The 13,366-nt window shown below is 48.2% G+C and overlaps 1 protein-coding gene and 1 long non-coding RNA gene across 13 annotated transcripts in view; one reads left to right on the forward strand and one right to left on the reverse strand.

The window, feature by feature from the left end:
- The window catches only part of LOC122571502 (four and a half LIM domains protein 2), a 70,042-nt gene that overhangs the window by 45,781 nt on the left and 10,895 nt on the right, over window positions 1-13,366 (forward strand). For 6 of the 12 annotated variants that reach the window (XM_043735320.1, XM_043735315.1, XM_043735321.1 and 3 more), the window contains one exon: window positions 12,047-12,247. In XM_043735320.1, the coding sequence (XP_043591255.1) occupies window positions 12,047-12,247 (201 nt within the window). Of the gene's footprint in view, window positions 1-1,296; window positions 1,481-5,826; window positions 7,657-10,439; window positions 10,861-10,937; window positions 11,605-12,046; window positions 12,248-13,366 lie in introns of those variants that run through there. The other 6 variants (XM_043735325.1, XM_043735316.1, XM_043735317.1 and 3 more) reach the window with 6 other exon arrangements.
- Window positions 3,760-8,845, reverse strand: LOC122571513. Its single transcript, XR_006318104.1, has 2 exons — window positions 8,252-8,845; window positions 3,760-5,829 (listed from the first exon to the last, which is right to left on the reverse strand). It is a non-coding gene; the product is annotated as an uncharacterized LOC122571513 (long non-coding RNA).

The raw sequence follows: 13,366 nt of genomic DNA on the forward strand, positions 1-13,366 counted from the left end.
GCGGAATAAGCGATAATTCATATGTTTTTAATTAATTTTCACGAAACCAACAATCTTTACTGTTACTCTTTCAAGCGTATCTGATTCGTCGTCCCACACGCGGTTGATTTTTCCATTTACGGTTAAGATCCAGCGAAAAAACGAAAGATCGCGCGCGACTGTTTTGCGAAGGTACTTTGCATCGTTCCGCCGAGCGTTTTTATTGCATCGGTGGCATTGCATTCGCATTAAGAAAACCTGAAATCTCACCGGTGACCCAATTGCGCACAGTCAGCTGTCAAGGTGCGCGTAAATCGCGATTCGTGCCAAGCTCGGGCCTGTTTACCGCTCTTAAGTGTACGAGAACATCGTTTCCGAACTTACGAACAATTTACCGTCGACATTGACGCGATCACCGGCGCAAATAAATTCTCATTGAGTAATATACAAGTTACCGTGCAATTTTATGCAATCGTCAAACGATTTATTCGGTTGTTCCAGAATCTTTCTCTCCCTTGTCTGGAAACTTTCGCTGTTCTCGCTGACAGATATCGAGCTCTCGCGACAGTTTAAACGTCGCTCTTGGCTAATCGTAAACAGTCTGACTGTTGTTAAAATATCTGCGGCATAATGATACGAAGTGCAACGCAATCGCGAGGCGTTGTCTCGCGCGTTGCGCCGGAACTGGGCCGCTTTCGGCTTTATTTAGATGGACGGAAATAGGAATCGTGTAGGATTGAAGCCGAACATCGTACAAGCATGTTCGTCACCATGGCCACTGCGCAATGCGAATTATGTTGTAGAAACGCGAATTGGCCAAACCTACCATCTTTTTATCTCGATTCGTCGCTGACTAATAACTTTGCTCACTCGTTTCGATGTCTGTATTAAACGTTACTCAAATATACGATCAATCGAGTACCGCGCGTTTCCACGTTTCTTCTTCTCAAAGAAATGACTGGGATAATCAAACAACTTGTCGATATTTCATCTTTTTCTTTTTTATTAACTCAAACTGTGACAGTCCTAAACCGAAGTTTTTCAGAATCGAAAAACTTCGATGCGAACGGAAGACGGTTTCTCTGGAACGTGGCTAAGTCGAGATGCTACAAAGCTTCAGCTGTTACAATTTGTTACCACCTTTCTCGTTCGTCTAACACGTCCGAATTGGTTTTCTTCCAACCGGAAACCCTATTAATCGTACCTGCGGCCGGTCGGTAATCTATTTTGATTTCTTGTCGAAGCTCCCACCACGATCGCGTAGTGTCCAGACACCGAGAACCGTTCCCGTCTTTTATTAGAGTCAGTCAATTGGAGGCGAACGAAAGGCCTAGCAAACCGCGAGAATAATCGACCAACCCGTTCTTCCCTCTTCGATCGAATCTAGTCGCGTTTCCCGTCCTCTTGATTCGCGCGAGCCACGTCGAGACCGGCGTTCTCGGATCTTCGCGATCGTCTTTGATTTTTTCTGCAGCAGTAAAAGCAGTGGTCTCTAGTTTCGGTAAGTGAAACGAGTCACACTCAGCCACACACGAGCCACTACCCGCCGAGGGCAACGTTCGATCCTCAAAAGACTCGTTTGATCGACGATCAATAGCCTTTCGTCGATCGACGATCAATACTCTTTCACTCTGTCTGACAATAAAATACAGAACACCCAACGAACATTCGCATTGTTCCCTCCCAGTTCGTATTCGGGCGTACGGCCAACGTAATCGTAACCGGATCTCGGTAGAATCTCGTTAGGAATTTCGGCGAGAGCGTCGGCAAGCTTGTGAATATTTCTGATAAAAAACACGCGACAGGTTTAGAAGCGCGAGACTCGAGCATCATCGACGATCATTTCGGAAGACGGTCTGAGCCTGCGACGGGAAACAAACGGCCTTTATAGAAAAGCGTGGCGTAACAGTGACGCAACAAGTCGTTATAGCGTCGCCGTCGTAAAATTCTACCGCGTTGTCTATTTCGGGAGCGTCGTGGTTCACGTACTACGCGTCTACTGCGCAAAAATTGTCTCACGCGCCTCCATTTGACCCGCGAGCGTGCATCCTCGAACGCTCGACCGTTCTAACTCGCGCTAGGAACGCTACGGGTTAGCTTCCGATCGATCGGACATCCTGCTCGATCGTCGCAGCTAGAAAACGAAAGAACGTTCCGAATGGAAAAGCGAATAGCAAGACGCTTTGTATTTCACGTCGTCTCGCAGTTTGCGCTTTCAAGCGCATCCGAAGGGATAGCGACAATTTGTTTATGATCTATCGATGACAAAATGTATAAGCCACGCGTTACTATTTTTCCATCCAAGTTTCGCTTCGGAGGATAAAAGTGTTTTTCGAGAGCAATTAACGTTCGATGTTTCTGTAACATTTCATCGAGCGAACGCTTCGGAGTATTATAGCAGACAGGATCGATCGTTCGGACTAGAAGCCGCGTACGAGAGCAATTTCGAAAATAGCGCATTGCTGTTGCAACGCGAAGATGAATGACGCGAATTCAGGTCACCGGAGCCGCGTTCATTCGTCAAAAATACTTAAACGAAACCGAGCAACTTGGGCGATAAGTCGTGGAAACATAGAGCTGTACGACTAGCATTCTGTTTAGGTCTTTGCACTTGACCGCTTCTCTGCTGCTACAGCGTTCTTCGCGTATCGACCGGTTCCAAAATGAGCCGCGACGATCAACTTCGAGCATCGCAGACAGTTAAAAGGAAAGTTTCCACGCAAGGAATCGTGGAAAATAAACACGATGGACGATGCAGCGTCGAAGGTTGGCTATTCTCGGAGCGATTATCGAAAAAAGTGTATCCATCAACCTATTTCGCGTAAACACGCGGGCGCCTGCGCTACGGACATTCGATATAATACGATGGCAAGCTAAGATCGCAGCTTTTGTTTTTAGCATTTTGTATTCAGCTCGGTTCTCTACTCGACTCGTCCAAGTTTCACGCAAGATCAGAATCAATTTCGATCCGAGCAACGATACAAAATGTAGAAAAATAGCTGTGCGCGTTCGGATATTAATCTTTGATCCAAAGGCTATTCGAGAAGGTCACAAAAGCGTGGACGAGCCGCTAACGCTAAATCGCAAGCTGGAAGCGTGTTCGTTGAGCAAGAGATTCCATGCACCTGACACAAGGTGGAACGAAGGGTCGTCCTAGGAACAGTGGGAACGGCTGCAAAGTTTTCAGCGGTCTAATTCGGTCGGCTCGCGAAATGACTTCGTAGAGATCCGGTGGCACGCTTTTCTCCGACCATGGCACACACGTTCGATCATCGACCGAAATAACATTGGCATTGTTCCGTTTCCCTCCAGAAGAACCGGCTTTCGTGGCAATCGGGTCGACTAATTTCGACCCTTCGCCACGACCGTGGAATGTCGCGCCTTCTACGGCCGCATTTTCAGATCGATCCACGTTCTTCCATTTCGAACGAACGTCGATTCGATTCGTTTCGCTGTTCAAACAAACCGTGTACGATTTCTAGTCGATCCATGAGCGAAAGGGGTCAAGGTCCAACCACGACTGTTTGCCAAACCAACGATTCATAAACGAGAAATTAATTCCATGGTTCGTGACTAGAAAACCGTAACCTTGCAAATTGAACCGGGGAAGGAAGTTTGGAACTATGTCGTGAAAACAACGAGACGAGTGCAGTTTCGCTGGCAGAAACGTTTCGTGAATCAGAATATTAATCGTCGCGGCCCACGATTGCCGCTACGTTGTTTCGGGTCGTTCCTCGATGTAAATACACAAGGAAACTAGATAGGACGAGGAGGACGGAATTTTATTTTCGTCGATGATTTATTTACTCGACCAAGTGCCAGGTGTGGACGAAATGATTCGACCATCGATCACACGGCCAGCTTTTCGTTCGACAGCAGCAGGAACCTCATGAGACGTGGAGATCTTCTTTCCGGCAGAGAGCGATAACCTTGCGCCTGCTTATCGTATGTTCGACGCTTTCCATTCAGAAGTCGTTCCACTCGATTAACTATACAAATTACAGGAAAAATCCTGTCTAACGTTAGAAATAGATTCGATGGATCAAGTATGGAGAGAGGCAGAGGGCAAAGCTCTCGTTCGTCCCGTTGGACCCTCTTTTAGCTCCGGAAATAAAGATACTCATAATCCAAACAGCGCTCCTTCGATCATTGCGAAAGAAAAGCACACGGAATCGCTCCGTCCACTTCTTCGTATTTACACGACAGATCAAACGAACGTGACGCAGTCGTTTTGCATAACCAGCGGTGTTCTCTGCGCGGGAAACGTAATCGTAAATCAATTTACTCCACCGGATCGTGTTCGATAAATCGTGCAATGAAAACTGACGCCATCGTGACGCCAGTGTTTACGCGTCATACGCTATCATGATACGCAATTCGAAACTTTATCGCGTTTTTTTTCCTAGCCTATCGATTTCTATCATCTTATTCTATACGTCGATACGGTCGGACGAAAAGCATACAAACGAAGGCAAACGATTTTTAAGGAACAATCGGACAGTGTTGCGGTACGGCGCAAATATAGATCATCGAGAGTTCGATAAGCTGGACGTTGGGTGTTTCGATATCTGTTTGGACGTGCGCCAGAGAGACGTACCGCGCGCAAAACGTGTATCGAAGATCGGCTCGACTCGTTGATTCGTAACCGATGAGGTAACCAAAATAAAGTCGTCCGAGTAACGCCAGAAATTCGGCCGCGCATCTCGGCCACGTAAACAAGCCGGAATTTCCACGCCGGAGCTCCGTCGAGTTCGAACGAACATAGAGAAAGAGAGAGCGCAACGATGAATGGGATTGGGTTAATTGATCGACGTAACGGATCAAAGGTCACGCCGCAATTGAACTTGAATCCTGGAAACTTTCTCTCGCTCGAAAGTTTCGCGACGAAAGATGGGACGACGTAAACGAAAAGAATGGCGGCGACTAGAGCTCGCACTGACCGTGCTAGTTGCTGTATGATCGATTTTACAGATGCGCTTGGACGCGAATCAAATTGCAAGCGGCGAATCGTTCGTTTTTGCGAAACGATCGCGACCAAAGGTGCCAAACTCTCGTTCTCTCGTCGCGACGTCGTGCAGATATCGAAACGACGCCCCCGCGCCAACGTTTCCGAACACGACGAGGAACGATGGTTAACGGATTGGCTCATTAGAGCTCGGCATCGATCGCAATTAATCGCGCGGCCGATGATCGGACGTCGCACGCGGCGACTGCCAAATCGGGCTCCGTTAATTATCTCGAGCGAGTGATCGATCGCGACGCGTACGCTGCATTAAGGACAGAGATTCGCGTCCAGGGACATTCGAGCTAACTTTAGCCTTAGCCACAGTTCGCTCCTCAAGTCGAACGTTACGTCGACATAACGAGCCGAACGGCCACTAGTTTACCCCGGGTCCGAACGGTTTGCCCACGGAAAATAAAACAGTTCTCTGGCCGCCATCCGGCCGCATGGATAAGCCGATAATCGCGTGATCACCGCCTCCTCGAGTACGTGCCGCTCGGCCAGGGCCCGCGACGCCTTTCAGCCTGCTAAACGGGCTACGCCACCGTTGTGGACCAGTGGGTGCGCGTGGGTGGTGGGTGCCCCCCCTAGGAAGTCGTTTTAACTTCTCGTCTCGTCTCTTTCCTCTCTTTCGTCCCCCGGGTGTGTGACGTCAGCCCAGAGGATTACCCGAGTGACACCAAGAGTTCGGTCCAGATCCCGAGGATATCTTATGGATGTAGCACGCACATCACCGAGATACCCTTCGCCCTCCGAAATCGAGGAATTCCGGTGTATGTCTCCGAGAGGACTTCTCTCGTAGATCATCCTGGAGGGGCCCCTTCTATGCTCCCGAAGAGCGACGAGCTCTGGAAAAAGAACGATAGGATGAAGCATCGCCGACTGTATGGGTATTTGACGTGTCGAGTTCGTGACGTAACATAGTCTATCTGTAAAGTGATTCGCGTAGAGAAATATCGTTTCTTCATGATAATACGATAGAAGACCGCTCTTACCGTTTCTCATCGGAAAATCCAAGAACGCTTTTCGAGATGGGCTTAATGATGTCGATACTGATCGGGTGCGTCGGCATGTTGGAGCTGCTCGCCTGCCTACGTCACGTCACCGACGGCGTCGTGATCAGGATCAATCAACCAGCCACACCGTGTCTCTCGTATCACGAGCCGAACGATACTATGAGCACTCATGATTCCATCTGTAGCTTCAGTCACTCGACCGACGTGAATTTGCCTCGTGGCGCCAAGCACAAATTGGAGAATCTCCACGAGTACAGTTTACGAATCAGAACCGAACTGCGATCCCTGGACAAGAGCTTTGACTACAGCGCGTTGTCGGAATGCAGCACCAGAGATTTCCTGTTACCCTCCAGGGTAAGCCCGGACTCCAGGCTCAGTCCAGATTTCGAGTATCTGGTACAAGCGAGCGATTCTCGAGAGGATCAAGCGGAAGCGGAGGACGACCACAGGGATCTATACGAAAGAGATATTTACGAAGATGCGGCTGAAAACTGGCGAACGGAAAGTAGTTCGAGAGACCGACCATTATCCGTGATAACCGCAGAACCGGAGAAATACGTCAGAGTACCGACGCCGATTCCTTTCAACTTGGACGATCCGTTGTCCAGTTCGGGAGCTTCGAGCGACGTGGGTACGTCGTTCGACAACGATTCCGGAAACGAAGCGCCCACAATGAGATCCTTCGAATCGATTCCAATGATCAAACGATACAAGAGTCCTTCGGAAGGCGGATCCTCGATAGACGAGTCCGATTGCAACGAGCGAAGGAAATATCCCAGGAAACCGATCAGAAAGTCTCGCTCCAAGTCTCCCGAACCTTCGAAGAGTTCCGAAAGTTTCCGAGAAACCGAAATATCGATTCATTCCGAGAAACCGAACGCGGCCGAACATCAAGTTGAATCGGTAAGAGTACCGAGTCAGAGGAAGAAGATCAAGTCCTCCGGCACGATCACGAGGAAGCCCACGAGGTTGAAATCGAAGGACGCACAGGTGAGCAGAAGCGCCGAGAATTTAACGGCGAGAAAGTCGAAGAGGCACCGAGATCCGGAGAGACGGAAGTCGGATATCTCCGTTCAGACCATCGACAGCTACCAGAGAGACGAATGGACCAACACGTCGCCCCCAGACAGTCCCACGATGTCCAGATCAGAGAGTCGGAGGAGCGTGTCCGTCCAGGTGCAGACCAGTTTCGAGAAGGAACTACCGAGCTTGGAAGCTTCGACGGAACTGGAGGGCTCGGTTCTGGGTCTGTCCGAGAGCAGAAGAGATCTCACGACTCGGGATCATTTTGGCAGAAGGACCTTTAAGAATAGAAGATTCGGATCCGGTTCCAGGGACAAGGCCAGCGACGACGGCGACGGCGCTCGAGATAACTTCTCGATGACTAATGCAACTTCATCCGTTGAGAGATCCAAGGATGAGGCGCGTCTGCTGAAAATATCCAGCTTCGAGGAGGCGGACGATGAGGATTATCAGAGAATCCGGAACATCCTAACAGACTCCGACTCGAAAGACGTCAACGAGAAGAAGAGGAGAAAGGGATCTAGGTCCGTGTCCTCGTTCGAGGACGAAGATTATTGGGACGCGGAGGATGTGAGTGCAGCAACTGGGCGGATACAGTACTCGATACCGGATCCCGATCGAAACAAAGCTTTCTGGGTAATGACGCAATCAATGAAGCTCCTCCCGTCTCTCTCCGAGTACCCAATTCACCCAACACTCACCCAATTCATTCAACACTTTTTAGACAGTGAAATACAATTGAAAATGATCATACACACTATCCCCGCTGTTTGTATGATTTTACTCGACTCAATGTCGCTGTCACCTACTCAATTATCGAGAAATTGGGAGAAATTGAGATTTCGGAAAATCCCAAAGATCGATGTTAATCCTAGGAATATTTATTTTCGAAGAAATTACTAATTGCTGACTGTTAGAGATCTAATATACCAAAAGGTGCACAGAAAAAACAGAGAAATTAATTTCCAACCTCACTAGGGGGGATTCGAACTCGAGACAATTTGATAGGAGTCGCGTTATCGAATATTCTCCCTCACTAACACTGACCATCTCTAATCACCGTCATCGTACTTGCTTCGTGTAACACTCGGCAATCGCAATACATTTTAAACTCTGCGTATTAACCACGATTACAGTTATAAAATAGATTTTAACTTTCAACCAGGTCGTTAAATAGTTAAGAAGGTGCGTGTAGAAACGAGATCGCGCGAAACAACGACGGTATACTCACAAATCACGGTGTCTCGTGTTTTCACTGATGGTTCCGAATTCTTGCTCGTTATTTGTCAAATAACCGACCTGGAATAGCGGCGACGAAGTCGTAAAACTAATGGCCATTCGCTTTTGGCCGCGAGACAACGGCGGTGTGCGAAATTACTCGCCGACTGGTATCAGATTCATTCTACGTGAAATAAAAAAACAAATGCCACCTGGTTCTAACATGAAACGATGGAAAATATGCCACTGACGCGACGCGACGGTTGCATAATATCCCTCAGCCTCGACTCTGGCCGAGGCCACTGGCGATCTTGGACCCGCTATTGTTATCCCCAAAATCTTGGAATCTTACGTTGTAGAGGGAAAAAGAATTGTAAGGAGACGGGGTAAGAAAACGCGATCCCAATTTCGCACAAAATACTCACAGTTCTCTGGCACGTTCATTGGTGCCGTGTGCCTCGCGTGGGGTCTCCCAAAATATCAATCTCGTACTCGCTTGCAAATAATATACGTATACATCGCACTCCTGTCTCGTCGTTTACCTCAGACGCGACACTTTCTCAGGGCTTCCCTTTACGAACGTTTATGGGATTACGGGGACGCTAATATTTACCTGATCGTCTTCGAAGCTTCCTGGCTAGTGCCTTAACAGAATTAAAGTTCAAAATGTACATCGTGGCAATGTATTAATCGGGTATCAGCGATCTATCGCTGATCATCGAACGTTTACGATCACCATGGACGTTTTCAAACCGATGGCTGATACACCAAAAGCTCATCGCCAGAAGAATCCTCGTGATATTCCACTATTTTGGTCGACCCGATTTTTCAGCGGCGTTATATTTTTAATCGTCCCTCTTCCGGACCCCTCATGGCCGATATTATGTTACCGCCCGCCACGATTCTCAATCCGCGTAGGCGATCACATCCTCCTGTGACGGGCGATTTTCATTTTCCAGCTATTTATAAAACGGCCGGCGTTCCTGAAATATCTGTATGATGGAATGGCGATTTACCGTGAAACCGTGAAATCGAGACCACCGCCTAAATCTACCATGGCCGTGTTCCCGTAATTCTCTCTCGCCGGCCATGGTTACGATTTCCAAACCGGACCAGAATACGCGAATCACTGGTCGAGTTTGATAATCACGGCTGAAAGAGGTATCAGTGACGACGAGAATGCGGAACGTGGGTGGGCCACACGAATTGGTGATGTGCGGAACATTCCGATCCAATTACACCGTGGACTTCTTCTTTATTTTTCCGGCCAGTTCTATTTTTCGCGTAGTTTCACCCCGCGTCAACCAGGAACCACCTGTTTGGCACATGATCAACTTGTCGATGTTTCAAGAAACGATCGTGAATGATCGATGACGCTCTCGTACCTTTCCTATGAATCTCTATAGATCGCAATAGTTTACAAATAGCTTTATCGATAAGAGTATTTTTCGCGTCGATCCTATCTAACCTAGATCGGAAAGTTTTTGGAAAAATCTTTACTCCAATTTCATCGATCGTGAAGCAACGATCCGATTCGTTGATCGTCGATTACCTAGTTCCGTTTCATCGACGAAATTATCTACCACACTACCACTGCTCCCAATTCCGAGACTTGTCGAACGGATTCGATCGCAAACGGAAAGCAACATATAATTTCGTTTAATTCGATCTATCGAATGGGCTAATGTATAGAACGATACTCAACGATACTCAACGATCGTCCTGCCGATCATTTACAAATCGGATCGTCTGTATTTATCTCGTTTCGTCGAGAGAGGGCAGATAGAGGAGGCAACGTTAAAGTGTCCAGAAATATCGCTATCGAGAAAAGATAAATAAAAATGAAGAAAAAGGGAAAGATCTGAAGGAATCGGACCGGCGTTGTCGCGAACCTGTAACCTGTCGCGGTCGACCGCTAACGAGTCGAATGGCAACGAGTAAAGAGGGGGACAACGGAGTCGGAGAGAGAAAGAGGGGTGTCGTGGAGAAGTTGCACCCGGCACACTGCATCGAGAATCTCGACGAGGAGGAGGCAACAGAGGAAAAGAAGGAGTAGAAGGTTAGGGAAGATGAAGAGGGAAGAGAAGAGAGCGAAAAGGAGGATGGGGGAAGAGGGTGGCGGACGCGCGCGGCGAGTTTCTGGAGTCGTCGGGACGCCGAAAATAGCGTCCCGATATGATGATGCCCGGAGCGCGACGATCCTAGATTTCAGTCAGTTCGCAAGCTCGAAAGCTGCTGGCTACACACGGAACACTCCGACTACGCTCCGGTTTTACATTTTCATAGAGGCGCCAATCAGCCTTTTTCGTTTCCGAAGCTCCAAGCGTTCGTCTTTCTTTTCGTCTCTTCTCCTGGACTACACGTCCGGTTCCCGGTTCTTCTCCTCGTTTCCTCGTGAGACGACATTCGAGAGTATTCTCGCGACCGAGATTGTTAAACGCGCGGAACAAGCTTCAACGAGTAGCACACGATGGCGGAAGTAGACGGTGTAGTGTTCACGACCACCGAGCGCAAGATTCGCAAAGTGAAGAAGACGACGAAGCGCAGGGAGAGCCACGATCAGAACGCCGAGGTCACGATCACCGAGGTCGACAGCACGCAGAATCACCACGCCATCGAAGAGTATGTGCTGGCTGCAGATCTAACTCGGATCGGCCCGAACACGTTTTCGACGATCCCCTTTTTCTCAGTCACGAGCTTTCCGTTTGCGATCGCAATCCTCGCGAAACGAGATCTTGGCCGTCACCCGTGAACCCGCGCGATTTTCCAACTCGATCGTTGTCACGTGAAATTTTTCCCTTTTTCGTCGTTTGTCCAAGTTTCAGCATGGACGGTGAAAGACAAACGCGAATCTCGATATTCGCTGGAAACGAGAAAAATCGACGATCCATTTCGGCAACGAACGAAAGCAAGCTCTTTGGTCGCGAGCTGTATTTGCTTTCCGACTCGACCTACTTTACTTCGATAGCGAAATTTCATGGTTACGTTTGCCGCGGTCGGTTCGACGATTCGTCCCCCTCTCCCCTTTCCATTGGTTGTTTCCTCCTTACCGTTTCAAAGTAACGAGTTACTAAAATAACGAACTACAGAGGAACGAGCTCCGATAGTAACGAGAGCTCGAAAGATTTGGTAATGTTTTGAAAACACGTTCGCTTTGAGAAATTTCCGGGTAACTGGCCAGCTTCTCGTCCCGAGGGGCGCTCTTCTCTCATGGGAGTAGAGGTTCGCGACGCGAGATCCTCTCGATCGACGATCGAGAGTGCCGCGTAATTCGTACGATACATGTTATGCATTTTCTTTACGCCACGATTATATGTTCCCGTACAAAAAATACTCAGCCAGCACATACAACAGCACTCAACCAAGGTACATATAACCAGCAAATCTATCGCAACACCGTCGCAGATACGCTAGACACTGCAGCACCGAGCAATGAAAGAGAGAGATTGCGAGGAACTTTCGCGGTTCGGTCGGTGGGAAATTTCGTCGGACGAAAAAACGAGAGAAAACGATGCTGTGAGAAGAGCGTATCTGGAATTTATGTCGTCATACATGCCACGAGATTTATCGCGAAAGGAAAAACAAAGTTGTCGCGTATAAATTAGACAGAGTCGAAACTATCTCTCGAACATTTCGCGTTGCCAAAAATTGTCGTGGAGAAGTACCTCGCTTTTAAAGCGACATTTTCCTTGTTCCATGGAATCGTTCGATTGCCTTAACGTATTAAGGGGATCGGGTCTAACGAGCGTTCCGAGAGAAACCTGGCAGGAACGATCGTTTCTAAACAGGTCGCGTTTTTCGTTTCCAGTTGATTTTCAGTGGCGAGTACACGAAGGCGATGAACAAGGACTGGCACAGCGGCCATTTCTGTTGCTGGCAGTGTGACGAATCTTTGACCGGGCAGCGTTACGTGCTCAGGGATGAGCACCCTTACTGCATCAAATGCTACGAGAGCGTTTTCGCTAATGGCTGCGAGGAGTGCAACAAAATCATCGGTATCGACTCCAAGGTACGTATATCGCGGTCCCATTCCCGATATCTCGCGATCTTATTTTCCCAACGATAAACGCGTTGACTCACCGACCTCGATCGCCCAAACGCTCGATTTTTCTCTCGATACGTGGTGTCGCGAACACGCGCCCGATGGAAACGAAGATATTTCACGAAACGACAACGATACGTGGGTTTGGATACGATCCAACCGGGCGGAAAACCAAAGTTTTCCCCTAAATTTAGATTCGCGGCACACGGCACTCGTCGATCGATCGTTCCACCCTTTCCACGCGTGAAAAAAATCGAAAGACCTTCGCCGTATCGAAGAATTCCGTGGTTCGAAGTAAAGCCGATCGGACGTCGCGAAAAAAATCGGTAATTATCGGTTCGTGTATGATCACAAGACGAGGTGGCAATATACGAACGAGCATGGGCGTTGATTTACTCATTCCTAGAAATAGAAACGATGATGCAGGTGCCTGCTTATTTCCGTTTCTCGCTGGTTCGTCGTTGTTATTCCTCCTACTTGGCCAGCCAAATCAGAAGAAGCGTACCACGAACAGCGTTATTTCGCCGGCCGGTTTTCGTGACAAATCGACATCACGCGAGATGTTTGCCAACTCGAGAGAAAATTATCTTCTCACATAGCGAACCAAACACCCAAGGATCCGCGTACCTTTTCCTCGCCGGAATGACACACTGCTCTAGTAGCATTGCTTAAAGGTCGACAAGTTCGCGATTGTAATCGATCCCGGAATGGAAACCCGCGTTTCATTTCGATACAAACGCGTTTCTCTCTCTAAATTCGATGATTTGTATCCGCATGTTGGTCGTCGGAACGATAGAACGTCCGTCGTAGCGTTCTATCGTTTTGCATAAAATCAGTCACACGGGTTACGTTGGTCGGATTTGACACGAACGTTGTTGCATTTTCTGTTTTCCTTAAAAACTGGGCACACGAATTAATATCCGTTATGTGCAAACACGATCTATAAAAATTGGCATAAATCCGGTGGTACCCAAACAGAAAATTTGTTTTGTCTTCTCGGTTCTTTTAATTCGTCAAACGGCGACCGCGACATGCGAAGATAATCAAAAAATCTCTTTTCGTCGGTTCGAAATGCATCGTAGATCG

Source organism: Bombus pyrosoma, linkage group LG10, assembly GCF_014825855.1.
Source record: "Bombus pyrosoma isolate SC7728 linkage group LG10, ASM1482585v1, whole genome shotgun sequence".
Classification (NCBI taxonomy): Eukaryota; Metazoa; Arthropoda; class Insecta; order Hymenoptera; family Apidae; genus Bombus; species Bombus pyrosoma.